The 26867-nt window shown below is 42.1% G+C and overlaps 2 protein-coding genes across 2 annotated transcripts in view; one reads left to right on the forward strand and one right to left on the reverse strand.

Annotated features, from left to right (window-relative positions):
- CCZ1 (CCZ1 homolog, vacuolar protein trafficking and biogenesis associated) overlaps positions 1-18851 on the forward strand; it is a 30514-nt gene extending 11663 nt beyond the window's left edge. Inside the window, exons 8-15 of the mRNA XM_041750056.1 lie at positions 773-854; positions 2952-3013; positions 3296-3407; positions 9348-9381; positions 9972-10089; positions 16819-16977; positions 17249-17376; positions 18504-18851. Of these exons, the coding sequence (XP_041605990.1) occupies positions 773-854; positions 2952-3013; positions 3296-3407; positions 9348-9381; positions 9972-10089; positions 16819-16977; positions 17249-17376; positions 18504-18559 (751 nt within the window). The 3' untranslated portion in view covers positions 18560-18851. The remainder of the gene's footprint in view (positions 1-772; positions 855-2951; positions 3014-3295; positions 3408-9347; positions 9382-9971; positions 10090-16818; positions 16978-17248; positions 17377-18503) is intronic.
- Positions 18852-21016: 2165 nt separating this feature from the next.
- LOC121487962 (radial spoke head 10 homolog B-like) overlaps positions 21017-26867 on the reverse strand; it is a 58624-nt gene continuing 52773 nt past the window's right edge. The window contains exons 18-19 of the mRNA XM_041750106.1: positions 22520-22718; positions 21017-21469 (exon numbers count right to left, since the gene is read on the reverse strand). Coding sequence (XP_041606040.1) covers positions 21295-21469; positions 22520-22718 — 374 coding nt within the window. The 3' untranslated portion in view covers positions 21017-21294. The remainder of the gene's footprint in view (positions 21470-22519; positions 22719-26867) is intronic.

Raw genomic sequence — 26867 nt, forward strand, 5'->3', positions numbered from 1 at the left:
ATAGGGTATAGAGGCTTGATTTATATAAAGCTGGATTTCATCACGGGATTTTTTTTTTTTTTTTTTTTTTTTTTTTTTTTTTAGTTGTCTCAAATAGAAAAACCAGACACAGACTCATGGTCTGTTTATATCCCTACCTAGAAAACTGATCTCAAATAAGGTCTGAGGCCTGCTGGTGTCTCAGCACTCTTTCCACAGTGCTACTTATTCTTGCCTCATTTCAGATTAGACTTACATGAAAGTTTGTCTCTTTCTCTTCGCCTCTCTGCCTACACTGAGGTCATAGAATGAAAATCCACATAAGTTTCTGAGACCTGGCAGGAGCAAGTTCCCCATCTACAGCATGCCAGTATTTCCCAGGAGGCTCTTGAAAGTGTGTGGCATTCTCATATAGCCTGGAAAGCAAAGAAAATCTGCTACCTGAAGTGGAGCGTGGTGGTTATTAATGCTCCCTGAAGAATCCTATATGGAATTCAGGCAGAGAATCAAGTCAAACCAAATCAGATTAGTGACTTTTTGTTTAAAATGGCATATAGAAAAAAAAAATAAATAAAATGGCATATAGAATACAAGATGACATAGTAGTAGCCTTTGCTGGATCAAGATAGAATGCTGGTGCCAAACTAGTTTGATTTTGGAATTTCCCAGTCAGGGAAAAGACTTCTGAGTATAACGTAAACAAGACAAAAGAGGAGTTTTATTATGATCAGAAATACAGGAGACGGAAGACGGGTTCCAGGCTTTTTAACACCATTTTTTTCTGATGTTTCAGGAGTGGGTTAGAACAAGATGACATGAGAATTTTATACAAATACCTCACCACATCTCTGTTTCCAAGGCATATCGAACCTGAGGTATGTCCGGGCATTAGTCCTCCTCCCCCTCCACCCCAACACCTCTGTCTGTGTCTATGTGTATGTATGTTATATGTATACATACACATGGACACCCGGGGCGGGGGGTAGGGGGAGAGAAGAGAGAGTGAAGTAACATGGTGGTGGGGGCAGGGGCAGCTCTGATCTATATTTTACACTGCTAGTGTGATATTTATTTGGTTGTGTATCCCTTAGCACAGAAAACCACGTATGTCAGCTCTTCTTCATCTTTTTATGTTCAAACACAATTGCAAAGGTTTGTTTTTAAGAGGAGCAGTTCACTGAGTAGAGGGTTTTAGGTAGGGTTCTGGGAATTTGAAAACACCCAGGATCTTTGACAGAACAAAGGTTAATCCTGTGATCTTGTCACCTACAAACATGAGATATCATTCAAGTAGATATCCTATTGCTTGCCTTGCTTTTCCTCTGTGATACTTATTTTCCCAGTTTTCTGCAGAGACCTGTAAGTAGTATTGCAGCCTTCTCCCCAAAATGTCCTTTTGCAGCTTTCATTAGGTTGGAGGTAAAAAATATTCATAGCCCATAAACCATTTTGGCTCAGGTGCATGCATGCACTTGCTCGCTCCCTCCCTTCCCTCCATTTAAGGCTGCGACTTTTTTTTTTTTTTAAGATTTTATTTATTTATTCATGAGAGACAGAGAGAGAGAGAGGCAGAGACACAGGCAGAGGGAGAAGCAGGCTCCATGCAGGAGGCCTGATGTGGGACTTAATCTCAGGTTTCCAGGATCACGCCCTGGACTGAAGGCGGCGCTAAACCTCTGAGCCACCGGGGCTGCGGCGCTAAACTGCTGAGCCACCGGGGCTGCCCAAGGCTGTGACTTGAAACAGGAAAAAATCTCTTTGATAAGAAATTGAAAGTAGGATTTTGAGAAGGACCTAGTCCTGCATGTAGTTCCTTTCTAGGCAGTTTGAGTACAGTGGCTTGTGTTTCTTAAGTACATACTGTGTCCCAGATGCTGGACTGAGTGGCCAGCAAATGTGCATTATCTCCTGGCATCCTGACAACCATCCTGAGTAGGATATCTTATCCCCATCTTGCAGGTAGGATATCAGGTGAGGGGGGTTTAAATGATGTATGTGGGGTAACCTCGCTGGTAAATGGCAGGGCCAGGACTTGATCTCAGGGTCTGCCTGATGCTAAAGCAACTGCTTACCTCCACACTCTCAGGAGGCTTTTCCATGTGTGACAGTGCAGCTGCCACAACAGAAAGTTCTATTTGGTACTTTATTATCTGTCCAAGGAGCTGCGCTTATAAAATAGGAAGCCAAAATATACAGCATGGCATTGTGAGTGTAGACACATAGGTCTTTTTTTTTCTCAGGACAGACTATGTGAGAGATGGATATACATTTTTATTACTGGATTTAGAATGTTTTTCTTTTCTTTTTTCTTTTTTTTTTTTTTTTTTGCATGGGGTTATATGCTAAAATTTTATATATTTTAGACTGGAAGAATGTCAGAATTTTTTAGAAGAATGAGAAGTTTTAGCTAGTGACTTTTAGATTTGGATTTTTTTTTTCCCTTTTTCTGGGCATATCAAAATAGCACATCTTCAGCAAAGACTGTTAGGGATGTGCTACAAATACAAATCTGAGGAGGCGTGATGTCATGGCTGAAGGCAGGGGCTTTGATGTTAGACAGGCTTGGGATTGACACCTGGCCCTGCCACCTAGGAGCTGTGTGCCCTGGGGAACTTCTAACTTGAGTTTCCACAACAAAAAAATGGGAAGTATGTGGTGCCTCTAGGGGTCCCATGAGGTGGTCATTGCCTAACATACATTAACCACATGGGAAATTTCGATTATTGCTATTCAAGGAACTAAATCAGTATATGGAGTTGAGAATATGATGAAGTTCTGATCATTCTGGTTCACATCAGTACATTCTTTATGTACCTCTTATAATCCTCCCTCCCTTTTTTTGGTGGAGAGGAATATAAGCAAATGATACAGGAAAATGGCATGGAGCCAACTAGAAGATATGAATGTTGTTTTCAAAGCTTTGAAATGAGAAAATCTAATAATCTATTTCTCAACATTGAATTTGTTTACAGCTGGCAGGAAGGGATTCTCCAGTAAGGGCGGAGATGCCAGGAAATCTTCAACATTATGGAAGGTAGAACTTCTGTTCTTTGATGTATGGTATTGAATTTTATTATCTTTTTTGGCAATGGTAAAATCATCAACACTGAATTACCTTTGTGCTATTTATTGGCAGTAGTCAGTAAAGGGAATTCTGTTGTTTCCAGTGAATTAAAACTTTATCATACTTTGATTTGGTGTTTTCAAAGTGGTGTCTAGCTTCCAAAAAAATGAATATAAAGTGGGAATATGTTCTGTTTTATATATTCCTGTATATCATTTACCTAATTGAATTATTTCCATGCTTATTTTTCAGATTTCTTACTGGACCCTTGAACCTTAATGATCCAGAAGCAAAATGCAGATTCCCCAAAATTTTTGTAAATACAGATGACACTTATGAAGCACTGCATTTAATTGTTTATAAGGTAACAACTGTTTTTCCTGCCGGTGTTACAGATTAGTACAAAAGCAAATCTTTGTTGCACGTGTGCACAAGTGTGTGTGCGCCTACATACCTCTCAGATATTTCTCAGAACAGATATTAAAAGTTCTAATTGCTGTAAAACTCAAAATGAGTGCTTCTCTGGAACAGTGGGTTTACTTTCAACTCCTTTTCAATTTTTGTTGGCTAGTGAAAGAATCAATCACTCTGACACTGTCTGAGGCTGTGCCTCAGAAACATTTGAAGTCCTGTGTGCTCATCAATCAGAGGCCATCAAAGATTGTGTTGCTTGTCATTAGATGCCTTCTTATATGGGCCTGGCCACACGTCAGTGAATGCTGCTTTCACGGGTTAGAAAGCCAAGGACTTGCTGATTTTTTTTTTTTTTTTAAGATTTTTTAATTTATTTACTTGAGACAGAGAGATACAGAGAGAGAGCACAAGCAGAGGCAGAAGCAGGCTCCCTGCTGAGCCAGGCATCTGACGTTGGGCTTGATCTCAGGACTGGGAGATCACGACCTGAACTGAGGGCAGATGCTTAACCATCTGAGCCAACCAGGTGTCCCAGGACTTGCTGATTTATAATCTCAGTTATAACTCAGATATGTTAGATTGATTTTTCAAAAGGTGGGTTTTGGTTCAAGAAAGAAGGTTAAGCATATGTATTTATTTTCTTCACCACTTGAGAGTATAATTATGTTTTAATTTCTAAAGGCCTAGAAATGAGGGCATGAGAGCACAGAGCAGAAGTGAACATCAGATTACAAGGGATCTGTCTCTCCCTGGAAGGCAGAAAAGGGGAGGATGATGGATGAAGTGTGGCCAAGGACATGAGTGGACAGGGTGCAGTGAGGCAAGAGCCCATTTGCTGCCACAGAAGCCCAGAGAAGCTCTTGGCTTGGAGATAGCACCAAAGGGAGCAGGAGTGGGAAGTGAGCTTGGAAAGAAGGGGAGTAAGTGAAGTGTTATATATAAACCAGCCAGGCACCCCTTTTCCCATCCTTATACACACACACACACACACACACACAGAGGCAGCTGAGCACCTATCCCTGGGTGAAAGTCAAGGGTCCTTTCAAAGAAAAACAATCCAGGGAGTCCTAGCTCAGCTAGAGTATGAGCACCTGAGAACAAGTGGTGATTGTGGGTGCTCATAGGACTTCTGCCCTCATCCTGGACCCAGTACAAAGTCTCCCTCCCTGATGTGTTTGGAAAAATAAAACTGTAGATCTTGAGAGAAACAAAAATAACTCTGGAACAGAGAGAACTTCTAAAAATTAGCATCCACAGAGATCAGAGAAGTGTATCTATAGGACTGAAACAGGAGGACATCAAAGAGTCAGGGTTAGAGTAAACTCAGGTTAATTGAAAACATAATTGTTCAAATTATTTATTGGTGCAAGATATACATAGCATAGAACTTGCCATTTTAACCACTTAAGTGACATTTAAGTTATATTCACAGTATTGTACAACCGTCACCACTGCCTGTTTCCAAAACTCGTCTTCACCCCAAATTCTATATTTATTAAACAGTAACCCCCCCAGCCCGTCTCCTGAAAATAAAATTTTTGACAAGAGAACCCTTGATCAGAAGGGTTCAAGATAAGTTGCCCTTCCTCAGATATAAGATAAAATGACAAGAGATGAAAATATGGAGAAAAGATGGGGGAGCGGGATCTCGACATCTGATTCACGGAAAGTTGGAGGAGAGGAAATTATTCAGGTGTATGATGAGGATACGTCTAGCAAAGGCCCACTGAATGTCTCACACAGTGAATCAAAAAGACCCACTCCAACCCACACAATTGGCAGTTTCAGAAGCATAAAGAGAAGATCCCAGAAGCTTTCAGAAGGAAAATCAGGTCACCTGTAAATAAAAGCAGCATTAGCAGCAGTTTTCTTACAGGCAGCAGATGTTAGGGAAGGAAAACTTCCACAGTTCCGAGAGAGAATGATTTTCAGTGTAGAATTCTTTGCTGAGCCAAACTATTCCATCACAGGTGAGATGGAAGAGAGGTGTGTTAATGGTAAAAAGTCTCAGACAGGTTACTTCGTGCATCTGTCCTTTGGGTTTGTGTGGTGTTGCGGGTGAGAATCAGGAAACAATGAGAACACTTTAGAATCCACAAGAGTGGCCCTAACCCATGAAAATAGTAAGAGGAAGGCTTGAGGTGCTAGAGCTCCAGGTCTGTGATGAAGTTAGCACCTCAGTGACTCCTGCAGTGGAACAGAGGAAGGGGGCTCCGCTCTGGGTGCCCAGGCTTCAGAACAAATAGATGTTGCATTCATAAAATAGTCTGTGAGATTTGAGTAAATGTTGAGGGAATGGCACAGGAGGACAGAATTCCAGGCAAGTTGTACAGATGTGTCTGAAAATGAGCCATAACTGAGGTAGGGAGAAGTCCAATTCTGTATCAAGTTCAGAATTCTCTGAATGACTCAGGGGAATGACTTTGAAGCCAAGTGGAAGAAATACCCTGGTACACTCTGTTGTTTATTGAATTTCCATTTTTAGAGTCAATCAATAGATAGAATTTTTAATAGGATCACAGGCATTTAATAGGCATCACAGTTATTTAAAAAAAATTTTTTTTCAAAATAGCTTGAGATGTAATTTACATACTGTATAATTAGCGCCTTTAATGTATTCAGTTCAGTGGTTTCTAGCTGCAAAGTGCAAGGGTCCCCAAGACCACCCCTTGCTCCTGACCCACACTCGCTCAGGAGTCCCCAAGACCACCCTCGCTCCTGACACTGCTAGCTCCGAGACCCCCAAGACCATTGGGCCCACGAGTTCACTAGAGGCACTCACAGGACTCAGAAGCCAGTACACTCCCAGTTACGGTTGATTACAGCAAAGGAGTACAGATGAAAAATGGTCCAGGGAAGAGGCACTTGGGGCAGTATCCAAGGGTCACCCAGCACGAGCTTCCAGATGTCCTCTCCTGGTGAAGCTGTGCAGACAGCACAGGTCCTGTTTCTCCCAGCAGTGACGTGATGTGTATGTAGTATGAACATCCAGGGAAGCTCACAGGAGCCTTGACATCCAGGGTTTTTACTGGGTGTTGGCCACACAGATGCACCTGACTGCCCGTGTCACTGGCCTTAGTCTCCAGCCCTCCAGTGGCCTGCTGATGCCTGTGGGCTTGGGGCCTGAAGGGATGTTGGCCTTTGTTTTTTTCCTTTCGAAGTTACGGTCTGGTTTTGGTATCAGAGTACTACCAGCCTCAAGCTAAGTTGGGAATTGTTTCTTCCTTTCCTGTTTTTTGGAAGAGCTTGTGAAGGATTGTTGTTAATTCTTTTAATAATTCACAGTGAAGCCATCTACAGCTGGGCTTGTCTTTGTTGGAAGCCTTAACGTTGTGAAAGAGTCTCTGTACTTATTCTGTGCCTTATTGTCTATTTCTTCTTGAGTCAGTTTCAGTTGTTTGTGTCTTACTAGGAATTTGTTTGGCTTTTGAGTTGTTTCGTATATAATTTTTCGTAGGATTATAGCCTTCAAATCCCTTTTTCCCCCATAAATCAGTAGTGATGTCTCCTCTTTAATCCCTCATTTTAGTGATTTGTGTCTCCTCTCCTCCCCCATTTTTTAAAAAAATATTTATTTATTCATAGAGACACAGAGAGAGGCAGAGACACAGGCAGAGGGAGAAGCAGGCTCCTCGCAGGAAGCCCAGTGTGGGACTCGACCCTGACCCCAGGATCACGCCCTGAGCAGAAGGCAGCTGCTCAACTGCTGAGTTGCCCAGGTGTCCTGTGTCTCCTCTCTTTATGCCTTGGTCTAGGTGGTCTAGCTAAAGGTTTTTCAATTTTGCTTATCTTTTAAGAGAACCAACTCCTGGTATTGCTTTTTTTATATTGTTCTCGATTTCATTTATTTCTGCTCTGATCTTCGTTATATTCTTCCTTCTCTTGCTTTAGGTTTAGTTTGTTCTACCTTTTTTCCAAGGTCTGAGGATGGAAGTTTAAGTTCTTGATTTGCAGTCTTCCTTGTTTTTAACGTATGTGTTGATGGCTCTGAAGTTATAAAGACTGATGCTGCTAATACTCAGATTTAGTAGGTTTTCTTAAAGAAACATTACTCCATTTGCTGTCTGCCCTTAGGACACTTTCCCTCTGGAAGCTTAACATTTTTTTACAGTTTTCTCCAGTTATGGTGTTTGAGGTCTGTGGAGCTCCTCATACTGCCATTTTGAACGGGCTCCCGAGTCCTGGTCCTTTGTAGGTACCTATTGATGTGTGTCAGGAGTAACTGATGTGGTGTCTGAGATGAACATGTAGGTAAGGCAGGACTGCCTCAGCTGCCAGTCGTTGGGGAAGTGATGGTCTCCCAGGTTCATAATGCTGTTCTATGTGCTTTTCTATGTATTTGAAATTCTTCAAGTTTTTAAAAAGGGACATGAAAGGTACTTAAATCAACCAGGATGCCTAGTGGCTCAGTGGTTGAGTGTCTACCTTTGGCTCAGGCCATGATCCCAGGTTCAGGGATCGAGTTCTGCGTCGGGCTCCCTGCAAGGAGCCTGCTTCTCCCTCTGCCTATGTCTCTGTCTCTCTCTTTGTGTTTCTCATGAATAAATAAATAAAATCTTTAAAAAAAAAAAAAATCAACCTGGAAGGAGTCACACATGCAGTTGCCTACAGGAACCCTGCAGATGGCAGACATAAACAGATGGGGCTTCAGTGTGTGTGGGGCTATGAAACACCATGTCACAAGGAGGCCAGAGGCCACTCACATCCACTAGGTAGCACCTTGGAATGCAGAACCGGTGCTCTCAGATGCCCTGATATTTCAGGAGAGGCTGGAAGTGGGAATTTATGTAGGAAACCTCATTGGCATCTAAGTCAAAGTTACACAAAAAGAAACATACTGGCTGGAACTTGCCTGTGATCCATCAGTTTTTGCAACCTGTTTATAAGCAGTTGATAATTATGATTCACTTAGAAAATAGTGCTGGTGTGCTTAAGTATGTGAAAACAAAGTTATAGCTGCTAGGGCTCGAGAGGTGGATGTGGGGAGAGGTGCCGATGGTGGATAGGGTAAGTGTCCTTGTGTAAAAAGCAGCTGTTTTCCAGGAGCTTGTGCCTGGGACTGTGGCATGAGAAGTGGGCCATTTGGAGCTGTAAGGTGACCAGTGGGGAGGCTGGAGTGGCTCTAAACCACAGGGAGGGAGAAGAAAGCCAATGGGGGGGGTCATTGCTGTCATAACATGAGTAGGGATTCAGTGTGACATTTGAAGGCCACCGTGGTAGAGCCCTGGTGTCTGAAATTGTTAGAAGTGGCTGCCTATTGGAACAGGCCTCACGAGGAGCTCTGTGGCTTTTTCTCCTAAGGCCATATTCTGTGTGACTGTTTTTGCACTGTACCATGTATATGGTATCCACTGATAAACAATTCGAGTTATGTGATTTGTGGTCTTGGTTGCTGTAGCTCATATTACAACTGTCACATTCACTCATAAAAAGGGAGACAAGGGAACATCATTTTGCTGGGGGCTTTTTAACTATGTTCATGCAAATTTTTAAACATACACAAAAATAGAGACCAGAACAGTGAATCCCCAGGCACTTATCACACAGATTAATTTAATTAAGAATATGCTAATCTTTCATCTGTTTTCCCTGCGTGTTCTTTGCTAGAGCATGTTAGATCATGTCATTTCACTCATAAATGCTTCAATTTGCATCTCTAATAAGGGCATCTGTTTCCACCTAACCACGTGTTATTAGCACACCTAGCAAAATAAACAGTAGTACTTCCTTCGTGTCCTCTACTGTCCTGTCCATATCCAGATTTCTCCAGTAGACTAAAAAATATCTTGACCAAGTGATTCAAGTCCAGATTCAAACAGAGCCACTGCATCGTCATCGAATTGCTTTTTTTGTGCCATTTTGTAATCTTTGGTTTGTTTTCTCTTCCCAGGCCATGAGTGCAGCTGTTTGCTTTATGATTGATGGTAGGTACACACCTGTATCTGACTTCAGCCCAAGTAGATAAGCCTTTTCTCTTTACGCTTTGCTGTGTTCGTTCTATCCCTAAACAGTAAACATGTTGTCATAGAGGCTCTCTTAAGCATGGCTGCCCTCTCTGATTTCTGCCGTGGTAAATAGTCCTGGTCTTCCTGCTTCCTGCAGTAGGCCCTGGGCACCTTTCTGTGCCTCTTTGCCCATGAAGTGCTAACAAGAGTACCTTTGTCAAAGGGGGTTTGGGGGCTAAATGAGGTAATGTTTATAAAGCACCAGAGGGCAGCTGGCCCCTGAGTGCTGTATGGTATTAGTTAAATATTTGACCTTCTTGGGTCTAGTGGGGGTAGTCGGCAAATTTACCCATGCCACAGGTGTGTTTATATCGATATTCACAATGAGCTGGGGTCTCTGACTCTTCTAGAAGTTTCCCTTGGGGAGGGGAGGGAGAGCCAGTTACTGCATTGTTTTATTTTCCTAATCAGTAAAGTTTTCATTGGAATACTGTAATCAAGACTATTAGATGAATATTGACCTCAACACAAAGAATTCTAAAACTTACTGGCATTTTTTAAATTGTTAGCCTCTGTACAGCCCACATTGGATTTTTGCCGAAGACTGGACAGCATTGTTGGGCCCCAGCTCACGGTGCTGGCGTCTGACATCTGTGAGCAATTTAACGTCAACAAAAGGATGTCTGGGTTTGTACTTCATGTTTACTTTCTAGCATTTAACTGGTTTGGGAAGAGTAAGGGTATTTCTACTTAAGAATATGGATGGTAATGTCATTCATGTTTTCTTTGAATCCAGAAAAGAGGTGTGCAGTTCAGTCCTGTCTGATAAGCTCGCAGGGGAACTCTCCCTGAGCTTTTCTGCTCCACGATGATGGCTGGGGCTGGGTCTTCTGGGAACACATTTCCTCGCTCTGCCCTGACTGTGGTGTAAACATACGGGGTTAGGCATACTAGCTGTGCCCATTGGCTGGACCTCATGAGCACCACCTCACGTTCTGCCTGCCCAGTGGTAAAATTCACACTGGCAGTGTTAATTAGCAGGGGTTTGCTTTGTGTGGACAGAAAGGACTTTGCTTCTTGTGCATAAATGTATGGGGTGAAGTTAGCTGTGATGTAGGCCATTAGGGCATTGGGCCAGAGTTTGGTGCCTTAAAAGACGCTGGCTCCAGTAATATATCGGGAGACTCAGGTTAACTTCATTATTTTAAGAACACTGGGAAGTCACTGAACCTCTTGCTACTCTTCTCAATGTAAAGTCAAATTGCTGTAAAGATGAAGCAAGCACATGGGAAGTCCTTTGAGAAACATAAGCCGTCTATGAACTTTCTATGTTTGTGAAGTTACGTGTTTGAATTTATGTATAACCTGTGTGCGTAGTGACTCCATGCTGTGTGTATATGGTCTTACAGAAGCGTCAGCCTGTAGAGAGGTCACACATAGGGTCCAGGTGATAGTACGAATAGGTTTTGTATCTGTGCGTAGATTGTTACTGTCAACAGCTTGCTTTGTGTTAGAAAAGATAAGGCCAAGAAATGAACATGCCAGACCACTTTCCATCCTGAGGTTTAATTGTTTTTAAGTGAATTTAATTAACATACAATGTATTATTTGTTTCAGAGGTAGAATTTAGTGACTCATCAGTTGCATATAATGCCCAGTGCTCATTCCATCAAATGCCCATCACCCAGTTACTCCCCCGCCCCCCACCTTCCCTTCAACATAACCCCCCCAGTTTGTTTCCTAGAGTTAAGAGTCTCTTATGGTTTGTGTCTTGAAGTTTAATTTTCACCATTAAACTGTCAGATTCTCTTTTCTGAAAGAAGCCTAAGTGAATCAGATCTGTTTGGTATCATGCAAATTATAAACTGTTGAGAGGAAGTGTAGTTCCCTGTTTTTCCACCCCACTCCCCACCTCCCAGCCGTGGGGTGATTGCTGGACAGGGTACCCATTCTGCCGTGCTTTCCATAGATGTGATGGATTTTACATAACTCCCCAGCAAATATCTCAGGTAGACTTGCTGTCAGGGACCTTCTATTCTGCAATCTTGGGATTGTTCAGAAGTCATATCGTATATTCTCATTTTTAACTTTGGTTTTATTTATGTTTTTATGGTTATTTATTTATTATGGTATGTTATTTTTATAACATACAAGTGTGGGATTTATATGTTGTTTATTTTAGTAGTCATTTCCTTTAGATTTCTACCTTCAGTGTCATACCTATGGCTTTCTACTCCAATATCCTAAAAATATGCCATTTTTATCTCTGGCACTTTATGGTTTTATCTTCTGTGTTTCAATCTTTAATTCACCTGGAATTTTCAAGCAGTAGAGGAAGGGCTGTAATTTAAGATTTTTATTCCCAAATCAATAGTTGAAGAAAGGAGAGAGCTGTGGATATTAATAATCTAATTTCACTAGAAAGGAGTTTTCTCCCTGATATTTTATTATGAAAATTTTCAAACATAGGAAGTGGAAAAAATGACAGCCTGAACACATATGCAGCCCCCCATCAGACTCTACAGTTAATACTTCGCTGTGTGTGGTTTGGCACAGATCCATCTACTGCAGGGGACAGTTTCTGACTGCCTAGAACCACTGTGTAGTGTCTGTGGCCCCTGAAAGATGGACGCCTGGAAAACTTGATGATAGAACATACAACTTAGGGCAGTGCCCAAGAACAGAGACTCTAGAGGCATAGTTGTTTGTGTCTTTGAAAGGTGACCTAAAGGTTACTCTCGATGCATCTAAGATTTTGCTTGTAAGGGGCTCTTGTTGCCAAACTGTAAGTCTCAGCTGACTAGAAATGCTCTTGAGTAGGAAAGATAATGTGCTTTTCTTTTGGAAATCCTGACCCAGGTCAAACCATTTTACATACCAGTTCTAGGACCTCCAAGACTCACATCCTAGCTCCTAGCATTGCTGATAGGTGGGGAGTACTGTGTTATTAGGCAGCCAGCCATCCTGACCCCAGAGGTCAGTGCCAGGACTCCAGGGCCCAGCTGTTCTGATAGCCTCAACCCTCACTGGGAGGCAACCATAGGGCTAGCTCAGGGCGTAATCTTTAGTGTCAAATTCATACTCATAAGCTGTGGTTCTTTTAATGTTCCTTATGAAATTGAGGTCGCTCCTTTAAGGAATGGCATAAAGTAGGTTTGTTTGGCCTTTGGTTTCTATTACTTGTGTGACACCTCGATTTTTTTCTACTTAAGGACTTTGTAATTCAATTATTTTAAATGTTTTTCTTAAAAAAAAATAATAAATGTTTTTCTTTATTTTGAGAGTAATTTATGTCCATAATTTTTAAATTCAGAAATATAAATATTGGAAATCTTAACTCATTTAGCATGTATCTTTTTAGACCTGTACACATAGGAAATCAGTGACCTAGACACAGTGTTTTTTACTGGCAGGTTTTTAAAAATAAAGTCATGCTGTAAATCTGTAGCTTTTAGAAAATATATGGCATGAACATCATTTTAAACCAATAAATATGGATCTATCTATTCTCTTTCATGGCTTCATAGGTACTTAATTGGATAGATGAGCTCTGTTTGTTTAATCATTGTTCTATTTGGTGGGTAGCCTGGTTATGGCTGTTAACATTCAAACAGCTCTGTATTAAATGATCCGATGTGTTAGGAGATGTCCCTGGCATGGAGTTCTGGGGCAAAGGGAATGTGCAGTGACAGTGTGGGTCACCTCGCACTCATTCTCCATGCTGTGTCTTGACATCTGCTAGGTGACACTCGAGGTTGGCATTTCTGTCTCTTCCATGAACTGCCTGTCTGTGTCCATTGGCCCTTCCCACTGAAGTGCTTTAAATCTTTTCTTTCAGCACTTTTCATGTAATACTCTTCAGTCATACCACGTATTTTTTTAACTTTGGTTTTACTATTTTTTATAACATTTGGGTTTCATATGTAATCCATTTCATTAGTCATTTCCTTTTGATTTCTGTTTTCACTGTCATATTTGCAGCTTTCTATCCCAGTATCATTCCATTTTTATCTGTGGTATTTTTATGATTTTATCTTCTGTGTCTCAGTCTAATTCACCTGGAATTTTTAAGGGCTCTAATTTAATACTTTTTCCCCAAAATCAGTAGTTTTCTGAATCTGAGACATTTATTTCTTTCACATATTCTTACTTACTAGCCACTTTGAATACTAAATTTGGAAAGGGAGGAGGAGGAGGAGGAAGGACAAAGTTACTGGAAAAGGAGACTCTTTCCTGTGAGTGATTTTTATAATCCTTTTTTAATCAGTCATTTTGAATACATTTGTAAAACAGAGACGCCTGGGTGGCTTAGCGGTTAATCATATGCCTTCTTCTGGGCGTGATCCTGGAGATCCGGGATCGAGTCCCACATTCGGGCTCCCTGTTTGGAGCTTGCTTCTCCCTCTGCCTGTGTCTCTGCCTTTCTGTGTGTGTGTTTCTCATGAATAAACAAATTAAATCTTTTTTTAAAAAAATCGAAAACAGCCCAATTGCTTGGGAGGCTGATGGTGCTAGGATTTCTACGAGAAGTGAGGAGTAAAACCGTTGACAGAAGCTTGGTAAGAATAAGACTTAGGATGGGATGCCAGGCGGAGAGACATGACAAGGGATGGGTTAGTCTGACTGGCGTGCAGAGGTGGTGCAGTGGGAGCAGGGGCTCAGAAGCCCTGCTCAGAAGTCCTTCCAGGACAGGGTTCACATGTATATTCCTGGGGCCCAGCTGTGCCTCACTTCCTGATTATCCTAGACATGCAAAGGAGCAAGAGCTGTAATGTTTAACTCCTACATGAAGGCCAGTTTTCCTTTTTTACAGTATCCACGTCGGTCAGTTCAGAATCTTTTTTGTTCAGTTCATTAAGTGAGGAATAGCTATCCTTATCCAGAAACCACGTGTGTGGCAACCTTTAGCCATCTGGAACGAGGCCCAGAATAAGTAAAGCCACCAGATGGTCTCAGTTCCACCAACTATTGACTCCACAGGGAAACTCCACAAGCAATCAGGCACCTGCTAAACAGCTGATGATTTCCTCCATGGGCTCAGGGCCTGTAGTAACCTCTCCTGGCATGCTTTTGAAGTTTGGATAGGTTTTCACATACCTGGTTCTTAAACACTTAGTCTCTGGCATCTCAGTAAAACTGCTGCTGTTTACTTGTGAGAAACCTCCCTGTGACTCTGCCAGTCACGGATACTTAGGTTTTCAGCTGATAGTAGAAGGGGCAAAAGGATATAAAGAAAGGGTTGACAGAAAACAGAAAATCTGTAAAAAACTTTGGACATATGAACTGAAAAAGCATAGACTACAACCAGTTAAGACAGGCCTCGCCTTTCCATGTTCTTTGAGGATATCGTTACTGTGCTATGATATTTTAAACCAAACTTTGTAACATCGTCAGGAAGAATTCTGTATTTCCCTGCATTCAGTGTATTTTATATTGACGTGATTAACTGTATTTAGCATGTTCTTTTTTAAGAAGGCAAGAAATTTTCATTTCTGTGTTTAGGAGGAAAAATGCTTTGGTGTTTAAAAGGAGTCCGTTTTCACTCTTTGGAAAAGATACCATGTGAATGTGGCCACTACTACTTCAAAACTAGCACACCATTTCCATTTGTTAGATGTTACTTTTGACATGACTAATGAGTCTTAGGATGCACATTTTCCTTGCTGTTTTTATTGTGAGCAGGTCTCTCCTTTTTCTTTTTTTTTTTTTTTTTTAAGATTTTATTTATTTATTCATGAGAGACACAGAGAAAGAGAGAGGGATACAGAGACACAGGCAGAGGGAGAAGCAGGCTCCACACAGGGAGCCCGACATGGGACTCAATCCCAGGTCTCCAGGATCAGGCCCTAGGCTGAAGGCGGCACTAAACCTCTGAGCCACCAGGGCTGCCCTCTCCTTTTTCTTATATGAAGAGGACAACTTAATTGTGAAAGAGCAAGTAGCAATTTTTAATCTATTTCTGTTTTTATATTATCGTAGTGGAAGGTGGGGTGGAAAGAGGCCACATTGGTCCCTGTCTTAACTACTGAATAGCATTTGCTAATGTAAACTTCTACTGGGGGTAGAAAAGAAATCATTTAGATCTTAGAATATTTTTACATATTCTAAATGAGGGAGAGAGGGAGGCCACAGAGTGTTTTGGAGTGAAATGGAATAGCCAGGACTGTAAGCCCGATTGAGGCTGGGTAGGAGTTTATATGCCCAGACAACTAAATTCACAACTCTTTCCAAGCATTTTTAAAATGTTCTATTTTTCCAGTGTTTCTTGTAGTTATACGTGCTTTTGTTAGTTTTAGGGGGCCTACGAAAAACATATTCTGGTTTTGTGAGAATTCTCTTTTCATGTTCCTGGACACTAAGCCATCCACATTCTTTCTTTGCCTAGATGTAAAGTATTACAGTAGTAACCCACTTTTCCGGAGGTCGGATTTCCGGCACCCTCAGCCCACCAGAACATGGCTCCTAACCCTGAAGTAAGCAGAGAAGGCTTCTGAGCCTCCCAGTGGCAGGGCTGCTCAGGCTGTCACCACACCCCAGAGTGTAACTTAAGGGTGCTGTGAGCAGGGAGGGAGGGAGGCCCCGGGAGCTGTGGCCTCGCTGTCAGAGTGGCTCCCTGAGGAGTCCAGACTCTGACCTGGGAGGCAATGTGGTAGCATTGTCTGGTTATTTCAAATAATAAAAGATGTATTCCAATTAAAATATTCTTTATGCTTCAGCAGTAAAGCCGAATACACCTTAGAATGGTCTCCATTTAGGGTAACAAAAGCTTTGTTACCATAGTAAGCTTCAATTCTCCCTCCCTTACGTACAGGGAGCATGTTCATTCCCTGGCACTGTGGGATAAATGAGCTATTCCTCTCCTAAGACAGGTCAGCAAACAACTTCTGCAAAAGACCACATAATACACCTTTCAGATTTTGTGGGCTGTATATGTTGCAAACACTCAACTGTTGTTGAAGTGCAAGTGGCTGTAGATAATATATGACCTATGGGTGTGGCCGTATGCCAACAAAACTTTAGGAAAATGGCCACATTTGGCACCAGAGCCACTAGTCTTTTGCTGACTCCTCTGCTAGAAGACAGATGACTTGTGTGTAGTTTGCATTTGTTTTTAAAAATTCAGTGAATAATCCAGTGATTGCCATTTCTAAAAGCACTATTATTGAGAAAATCACCACAAAATGGTTATAATACTGGTTTTTCAAAAAGATAAGCTTTCTGGAAAATCCCATCATTGGATACTTCATGGGTATCAAATAAGTTACTATTAGCATCTTAACTGAGATTCTTGATTTGAAGGCCCCATCATCAAAAATACAAGGCCTTCGCCACATGGATTTAAGGTTTTAACATTGTAGTGCTCTTGTTAGGATAAATATTCTTTGAGAATGACATTTTAATGACATGTTTTCACAGGTCTGAAAAAGAACCCCAGTTTAAGTTTATCTACTTCAACCATATGAATTTAGCCGAGAAAAGTACAATTCACATGAGGAAAACACCTAGTGTGTCACTTACATCTGTGCATCCGGACTTAATGAAGATTCTGGGTGACATCAACAGTGATTTTACTAGGTAATTCTAACAACTTCTCAGATTAGGTGTCCCTTTTCTAAGAATAGAAGAGGCATTGGAGGAATCTTCTTCAAAGAAGAGCATCCTGGAGCCTCCCCAGAGGGAGCCCCCCTTTTGAACCGATCAGGAGGCCCCAAAGTCAGTAGTCACTTGCATGTGGGTCCCCAGACTTTTCAAGTGACTGGTTGTGGCTTCTGGTCTTAGAGTGGTGGGTCTTTCACGCTCTAATAACCCTGTAACAAACTATTGCATTTTGGAAACTGTCTTGCAGAGTGGATGAGGACGAAGAAGTCATTGTGAAGGCAATGAGTGATTACTGGGTTGTTGGGAAGAAGTCTGACCAGCGGGAATTGTATGTTATTCTGAATCAAAAAAACGCAAACCTGATTGAAGTAAATGGTAAATAGGCTTTGGTACTTGAGCAGAATGCTGTCTATTGAGTGTGCTGAGAAACCTGCTAGAGAGCGAGTCACACAGAGGCTGTTGAACAACAGCTGCCCATTGCTTAAAGGAAACCATGATTTAATCCATTCTGTTTTTCTGTTGCACAATTCCTTGAAAATATACATGAAAAACTTCCCTGGGTTACAGGAAACTTGGCAGTGGCCAAAGGAAAATTTTCCATAATGCTAAAAGAAAGAAAACGCCCATGGCTTTATTCACTGTGTATAAAAAAGTCCACTTTTATTCCCAGTGAAGAGGGAGTTCTCTTCCCAGGGAGAACTGTGAGGTTCATAGGGCAAACTACAGCCCCGTCTGTGGGTGAGCTCCCTCTCTCTCGCCTTCCAGTCCTGATGGTTGGTCTGGTCCCCCACGCCCTGTGGTTCCAGTAACTGCCTCGGCTGATCCTGACAGCTGCTTGGGCTGGAGGAGAGGATGGTGTCCCCTTCGCCACATCGGGCTCCTTTGCTCCTCTGCTCGAGCTGGAGCGGGAGAGCTGGGGGATTGCTCTATACAGGAGAAAAGTTGGGTGTGAGGTTTCATTTTTTGCACGAATCTGCTAGGACATGGTTCATTTTTTTCTTACTAGTACTTGTAGTGAGAGTTGCATGCATTAGAAACAGCAGTGACTGACCCCGGCACAGGGGGAGTTGAGTCATGATGGTGCCACCTCAGCAGGGCGCTTGAACCACAGCCCTGGTGGCAGTTGGGGTTCCTGGGGGGTTGCACCCAATTGCTCAATATTTTAGAAGTTGTGCTCCAGGCCCCCAACTGGTGGGTGTTGCCAGCACTTGCGGTGTTAGGCATGCACCTCCCTGGGCCCAGACCAGCTGCATGTTGATGTGCGGAACAGTACTGAGGCCTTTAGGCAAGGGAGGCTGACTTTTTGTTGTCCTTTTCCTTGATTGATGACCATTTCTGACCTAGGCCTTAAGAGATTAAAGGTCATTCAATGCAGACATTTATTCCCAACTATATTCCAGAAGAGTTTAAGGTACTAAAATATAAAATATAACCTATAACCTTTCAGGTGAAAACCTCAGTTTCTCACTCCCCTGTTTTCTGTTTGTTTGTTTTTTTTGCAGAAGAGGTAAAGAAACTTTGTGCAACACAGTTCAATAACATATTCTTCTTGGATTGACCGATAGTGGCTCACCGAAACATCTTTTGAAAAACAACTCAGCAGGCATTTTGTTTACCACTGCAGGTTCTCGGTCATATTATTGACTGAATTAATGACAATAGTAAAGCAATACTTGCTTTGAAGAATCAAATTTCTACTCAGTCTGATGATCCCCTGGGGTTTTTAGATTTTAAATATTTATGTGGAAATAATTAAAGGTAGTTGGCTACATCTCTTTCATTCCATTCTTTTGACATTATGTGAATATTTTACTGGAAAATAAGACGAATAAATTGTTAAGGTTTTTAAATTCTGGTTTGGCTCTGAGTCTCTCACCTGTTGCTTGTTTGTGGACCACCACCCTGCCCCCTCTCCACCCTGTGGGCCCCTGGCTCATCCTTGGGGATATTCTAGCTGCTAGAGCTGCTCAGAGTTTGGGTCCCTTCCCTACTACCTGCTATAGCAAACCCAGAAGCATTCTGTCTCATGTGTTCATTGCTGACTTAATTGCTAGACTTGGTTTTTCTCTTGAGTACTAATGTGATTTTTAGACCATATGTAATACAAAGAACTGAATGGAAGTGCCCCAGTGTGGTCTAAACGTCAGGCATTCCTCATTTGTCATGTAGAACTCTTGGGTAGCCGCAGCCGCTTGCGTCCTCACAGCTGACACGTAGCCCGGCTGGATTTATTTACCGTAACTTGGTTGTTGGGCCATCCGAGTTTAGGGAAACCAGTACTACCCTGGCTCTAGACAGGGCTCTCCACCTTTTGCCTTTAACCCAACCTGCATGGCAGAGGGCCAAGGACTTCTCACCGACATGGAGTATTTTTGTTGCCGCTCTCATGTCTTATGTAATTTACTCTTTCCATTATGAAATCATGAATCACTCTTAAGCCATGAGGTACCTGAGATTGTGCTTTGGTCTGTGCAGGCATTCTGTCTCATGTGTTCATTGCTGACTTACTAATTGCAGCACAATTATATCAGGGTCTCTGATGTATCCTTTGGAGTTGTACTTTTCAAACTAAAATGCAGTCAGTGTTTAGCTCTGTTGCATTCTTGTTTCTGCATGTTAAAACTTTTTTAGTTTTCCTTGCTTAAATTACCCATATCCATTGCTAAATGTCTTTTTGATCAGTTTCTTCCCTGTACTTCTGCCAGCTTTTGCAAGGTCAGTATGTAAGATGTTTATGAATGCATCTTTTTGGTGGTTGGTCCTTTTATCATTTCTAGTTTTATCCTTGTTATGCTGTTTGCCTTAAATTCTGTTCATTTTCAATTTTATTTAATTTATTTTTTTTTAAATTTTTTTATTATTTATTTATGATAGTCATACAGAGAGAGAGAGAGAGAGGCAGAGACATAGGCAGAGGGAGAAGCAGGCTCCATGCACCAGGAGCCTGATGTGGGATTCAATCCCGGGTCTCCAGGATCGCGCCCTGGGCCAAAGGCAGGCGCCAAACCACTGCGCCACCCAGGGATCCCTCATTTTCAATTTTAAATTTATTTTTTTGAGTGAGTGAGCAGGTAGGGGGTGGGGAGGAGGAGGAGAGAATTGAGACCCCGAGACCATGACCTGAGGTGAAACCAAGAGTTGGACCCTTCACCAGCTGAGCCACCCAGGTGCCCCTAAACTGGTTTTTTTGTTTGTTTGTTTTATAAATTTTATTTATTCATGAGAGACACAGAGAGAGAGAGGCAGAGGGAGAAACAGGCTCCACGCAGGGAGCCCGACATGGGACTTGATCCCAGGTCTCCAGGATCACGCCCTGGACTGAAGGCGGCACTAAACCACTGAGCCACCAGGGCTGCCCTAAATTGCTCTTTTTGATACTGCTTATGATTCCAGGCATCTTGATTAGATTTTCCTGCTACATATCTTTATTTTCATCCTTCCTATCTGGTTTTAAGAGATTTCCCTTGGAAAGAGTAACTCAAGTGAATTCCAGTTTTGAACCCAATCTAGTCATCTGGGTGCCGGGCGGGGGTTGGTTTGAACCCACTCCCAACTGTGTGCCACATCGGCACTTTCCCCACTATCTTCTGTGATTTCGGTTTCCAGCTTTTTCCTTCATTTTCCTTTCCCAGCATTGTGGACCCCGTTTCCTTCCTTTTGCTTCTTTGGGAGCTATAGATTGTATGCTTACAATCTTTTGGTGCTTACCCTTAAATTTAACACAGATCAGCATAACGTTTCCTAACACAGACTTAAAGTTTCACTTCACCTCTGGCTGCACACGCATTCTTCAGCCTTTCCACCTTGGCCTGTGGTCCCTGCTGCATTTGCAGTGCTGGGGAACTGATAGGGGAGCAATGGGTCAGGAACTGGATAAGAGGCAGCACGTGAGGACACATAAGATTTGGATACAGGGGACTGACAGGGGCAAGGAGGTGGTCCAGGCTCAGGCTGGGGCCCTGAAGAAATGTTTTAATTAGTCTGTCCCCTGCCAGCTATCCTGTGATGAGTTTTGTCAGATTCTAAACTTCATCACTCATACTGTCCTTTGATTTAAAAAAAATATATATGGAAGGTGCACGCATTTAATACCCAGGTGTGTATATTCATTCAGCTCTGTTTCAACCACATAAGAAACATGAAATGCAGTGGCCTAGGCAGGGTTATTTCAAAAACACTAAGACAAGAAGTAAAACGCAGTTTTATTGGTCAGGAAATGTGTTACAGTACTTCAGTTGTCAGTTCCTTTTACATCGGCTTGTTCCTGGAGCTTGTGTACAAATGCAGTAGCCTCTACTTTTTCTTTTTCTTACTTGTGACGGGCTTGCTGGATGGGGGCACTATGGTGTCCTCCTTAGGGGGGCTGGGTGTGAAACTTGAGGATGGAGCATCCACTGGTTCCTTGATCACAGTGATGTCGATCTCACAGTCTGCTCTTTTGGCCTCTTCCTCTTTCAAGCTGTTCAGCCTAACACAAGAAGCAAACAGGGGAAGACAGCTTTGTTTTTACTTCACAATTTCAAAGCCAGATTTTATGCTGTATTTTGTTTACACCAAATTGGCCATACCTAGATTTCAACTAGTTTTTGTAAGCAAAACTGTAAATTGTCCTCACTTGGCCTGAAATAAAAAGTAATACCATATATAGACACTCCAGAATAAAATTTCCATGTATCTAAGGTGATTTTGGAACATTTTCCTTTATAGCAACCAAAGCAGCTAATAAGTGGTCTTTTAAAATACTCTTGTGATCTTTGCCCATAAGTATAGGATTTTTTTAAAAGAAGTTATTTGAGAGAGAGTGAGCACATGAGCAGGGATGGGGAGGCAAAGGGAGAGGGAGAAGCAGACTCCTTGCTGACCAGGGAACCCAATTCAGGACTGGATCCCAAGACCCTAAGATCAAGACTTGAGCCTAGGCCAGATGCTTAACCAATTGAGCCACCCAGGTGCCCCTGTAAGTATATTTTACTGCTTTCTTCAACAGACCAATGGGCTTGAGGTGTGCTTTGCAAAGAGCAGGCTCTAGCACTCTGGACAGACGTGACTGCACAGTTCTCTACCATATTTCTAGAAAGGTAGGTGAGCAGCAGGTAGTGGGGTCTCACCACATGCCAGGCACTGTTGTAGATATTTTACATCAGCTCACTCAGTCCTCACAACAGCCCAATGGGGGATTATCTTACAGATGGGGAAACCGAGGCATGGTGAGTGGAATTTATCCAAGGCCACCAAGGGGTGGGACTGGGATCTGAACCTAGCAGCCTAGCTCGGTGGCCTCTCAGCCACGATGTGGACTTGAGTCTGTGTGAGCCCTGGGGCCCAGGCATCCTCACCCCCTGAGAGAACCGGTGGCCATAGGCAGGATCCTTCTGGCAGTTCCAGGTTCTCGGTACCACCAGAGGAGCTGCATCTCTGAGGAAGTCGTACATTTTTAATGAAAGCATTTGGTCCACAGCCACACAGATGGGAAGGAAAGATCATGGAGGACAGGAGCAGAGAAGTTCTGTGAAGTTACCTTGCTTCCAGCTCATCGTTTTCGAGTTTCCTCTGGTGAGCCTTGGCCATGTAATGCAGCCTGTCCTCCCTTATTTTCTCCTTGAGGGTTTCTTCGTGTTTGTGTGCATGGAACAGTATGTTCACAAAAAAGATATACAAACTCGTGATCCACACAGCAAGTTTTTCTTTTGGTTCATCCTTGGATTTTTCTTTTCTCTCTGGAAGAAAGTTTAAAGTGAGCCTGAATACAAATCCAGTTCTGCAACTTTCTACAATGACTAAGCATCCTCCTCTCCTGGAAGATGGGGTGATGCTATGCTTCCCCTCAAGCTTGGGAGGGCTAAGGTAACCACAGAGTGCTTCACTGACTACCTGGAACAAGGCAGGTACCTGTCAGTAGACCCAGAGCTATGATTATTGATGTTCTGAGTCTCCTGGTATTTTTTTTCTAAATGGTGTAAGTATTCTTGTTTTCTAAAATTAAAACCATGAATTGAATTTAAACTAGAAAATTTACATTTTTCATGTTTTATGTGGGAGGGGACCTTGGCTTTTGCAGTTTTCAAAGGCAGTTAAGAAAATAGGATTTTTAAAAAGATTTTATTTATTTAGAGAATGTGAGCAGGGGAAGGGCAGAGAGAGAGGGACTCTCAAGCAGACTGCACTGAACACAGAGCCAGACGGGCTCGATCCTACCACTCTGAGATCACACCCTGAGCCCAAATCAAGAGTTGGATGTTCAACCAACTGAGCTATCCAGGCATGGCATGAAAGAGGATTTTTAACTCTCAAATAAATAAGAAGGTCGGTAGAACCACTGACTTGGTAAGAGTTGCTTCACATCTACAAAGGCCAAAAGATACACACTTTGGAATGTGTTTAATTCTGGGAAAAGAATGCTTTGGATGGTTCGGTAATATCAATAAGCTCTGGGATATCTCAAGACAGCAAGTATTTTTAGACTGTGTCTCTAGCATGGGCTACTCTGGCTGTGTGAGGGCAGGGATGGGTAAAGTGGGTGGGGGGACAGGGACAATGGAAAGGTGGGTTCTGCAAGCAGTCCAACTTCCCATCTCAGGAGCCACTGTGGCAAGCATAGTGGAACACTAATAGGGCCTTGGTGCCAGTACCAGATTTTATAAACACTGAGAGAAACCTTCATCTGCACTTTACACATGAGTTCCTAGGTTATCCATATAACCTGGAGCGGGCCCAGGCTTGGGAAAATGTTGTGCCTGGAGGTAACTGATGAAGAACACCTCCCTGGGATTGTGTTGACCCTCTTCCAGGCTCTGGGAACCATGTCAAGGAGCATGCACAGTCTCTGCTTTTATTCTTGATACTTCCGAAGCAGAGGCTTCGGAAGTATCAGAGTGCAGGAGTCCAGAGCATAGATGTGAGCCAAACAAGTTAGTCAAGGCTCAGCTATGCCACGTATTAACTGTAACCTGCAAGTGAATATTTGTGCCTTGGCTTCCTCATCTGCAAAAAGGGAACCATGGAGGACTTACCTCACAGAGGTGGTGTGAAGGCTAGATGATTTAATACAAGTAAACAGTGATAATGCTTGTGGTTTCCCCACAAGTCATGTTTGCCAAAGCAAATAATTACAAAATAAATGGCCACACACCAGGAGAAAATATCTGCCAAACATATCAGATAAAGGATGACTTGTATCCAGATTACATAAATAGCTCAATGAGACAACCCAATAAAAAGAAATTTTAAACACACACTAAGTGTTGGGAGAAGACAAGGAGAAACCAGACCACCTCCTATATTACTGATGGCAGATAAAATGGCATGGCCAATTAGGAAAACAGCCTGGCTATTTTAAGCACTAAGCATAGACTTAGCATATGACAGAACAATTCCGCCACTGGATACCTACCCAAGAAAAGTTAAAATATGTCCACCATGCCTTACACACCAATTTTCACTATTCATGATAGCCCAAAGTGGCAACAGTCCAGCTAGATTAAGACGGAAAAACGTGGTTTATTCGTACAATGGAACACTACTCAACTGATCAAAGGGACACAATGCTGAGATGTTACAGCATGAATGAATCCCCAAGTAATTACAAGTGAATAAGATGACAGATGCAATAGACATATGATTCCATTTATTTGAAATGTCCAAGAAGAGCAAATGCACGAAGAGAGAAACTAGGCCATTGATGCCAGCTGGCCCACAGGAGCCCCCAGCACCCCATGCACCTCACCACATAAGGTGGGGGGAGTGAGCGCTCACAGAATGTGGGCCAGGGAGAGACCACCAACTTGAGTTTTAGCACCATCTCGGGAAAGCAAGAAGGAGGCTGCCAGCACACGACCTGATATGCTGTGGGATGGAGAGAAGGCATGTGGGCTTAAGAATTCTGCTGTAAGAGGGACTAAGAAATATTGAGCAGGTGTGGCCTTAGGTGGTCTGAGAAAGCTTCCGAATCCCTAGCAAGGCCGAAGGAAGGTTTTATTAGTGGAGGTTTCAGATACAAAGACAGCAACACAGGCCTTAAAGAACACGAACCCTCTAAGAAATGTGACCACTGCAAGAGCACAATAATCTTCTAGTAACCAAAGTTATCCATGGAGGTTTGCAATGGACCCGACTGAACGTTCAAAATAGCCATTTGAAGGATGCTCAGGGAGGTAGAAGCACACCCAGGAAGAAAATTCCATGAAATCAGGAAAACAATGTACAAATAGAAGGAGCTTATAACAAGGAGATGGAAATCACAAAGAACCAAACAAATTGTGGAACAGAGGAACGTGAGATGAAAATCCAGTAGAGCATCAACCACAGAAATGGAGCAGAAAAAACACTCTGTGGATTAAAAGACAGGAACTTTTGAATTAATATTGTTTAGGTCTCATTAATTTAGCATGTTTTAGACTCCGGGAATTCATCAGGGATCTTCCCACTCATGTAGGTTTTATGTACCCACCCCTGCCTCTTTCCCAGTGGAGAAACAGGGGTCTAGTTTGGTTTTGGTTTGGGGGTTTTTTGAGTCACATTTTCAAACCAGTCTTGGTTATACTGATTCTGTTAAATGAATTGAAAGGTTTTTAGCATAAGCTTTAGAGTTTTGAAAATAAGAATGTAAGAACAATTCTTATATTGGTACTGTCTTAAGTTTTTTTGCTCCTAAAATTAAATATAGGAGAGTAACTTTTTTTATGGTTTTCCCCCCATGATTATTCAGGGTTTTTTTTTTTTTTTTTGTATTTTCCTGAGTCAATTTTTGTTATTATCTTCCTAGAAAAGAATTTCAAATTTTTCACATGTATTAGCTTTGAGATGTATAGCATCCTTTTACTACACTTAAAAAAAAAATCTTGGGACACCTGGGTGGCTTAGTGGTTGAGAATCTGCCTTTGGCTCAGGTTGTGATCCCAGGGTCCAGGGATCAAGTCCTGTATCACCTCCTCACAGGGAGCCTGCTTCTCTCTCTGCCTGTGTCTCTGCCTCTCTCTGTCTCTCATGAATAAACAAAAATCTTTTTTTTAAGAATCTCATTGGTGGGTACTTTTTCCTTCCAAGAGAGATGATATGTGTTCTATCACTTTCATCCTGACAGTACAACTAGACTGTACTGACTGTACTAGGTTGGGGGTGTCTGTCTTCTCACATAAAAAAACAGCTTTCAGAATGATCAATTTTAGTAATTTTAGTATTTTTGTTTTATGCATAATTTAGGAGTTTATATTTTTGTTAATGCCTCCTCCTGCTGTCCTTATATTTCATTACTCCTCTCTTCTACCCTTTTTTGGCCAAATGTTGAAGTTACCATGTTTTCTTGTTTAACGGTGAAAACATTTAACACTATCCATTTTCTTAGGTTATAGTTTTGACTGTATCTCATAGGGAGTGTTTCTATTTTTTCAGTTTTCTAAGTATCCTCAGAAATGTAATTTTATTTTTCTCTAAGGATTAGTTAGAATAGAGGACCTCCTATTTGGTGGAAATTTTTGTTGTTTTGGTTTTAGTGCTTTTAATGTCCCAAGTGGTTGTATGATGGTTTGCTGTTTAACTGAATACAGCTGGCCCTTTTTAAAATAGGAAGACCCCAGTGGCATTAGATGACTCCAGCAAAAGGAGAGGGATGAAGCTGGAAGCCAGTTTAGACAGGGCTGAGTAATGATCTGAGAGTTGGGGAAGTAGAAGCAGCAGATAGAATGCTAGGGGGCTTTTTACCAGGGAGGAGGATAATATTAGAAGGAATATGAGGTACTTGAGCATCTTTAAAAACCATCTTACTCCATACACAAAAATGAAATGGATTAAAGACCTCCCCCCAGAAAACTCCTAGAAGAAAACATAGGTAGTAATTTCTCTGACATCAGTCCTAGCAACATTTTTCTAAA

The sequence above is a fragment of the Vulpes lagopus genome, chromosome 3, assembly GCF_018345385.1.
Source record: "Vulpes lagopus strain Blue_001 chromosome 3, ASM1834538v1, whole genome shotgun sequence".
NCBI classification, from domain to species: Eukaryota; Metazoa; Chordata; class Mammalia; order Carnivora; family Canidae; genus Vulpes; species Vulpes lagopus.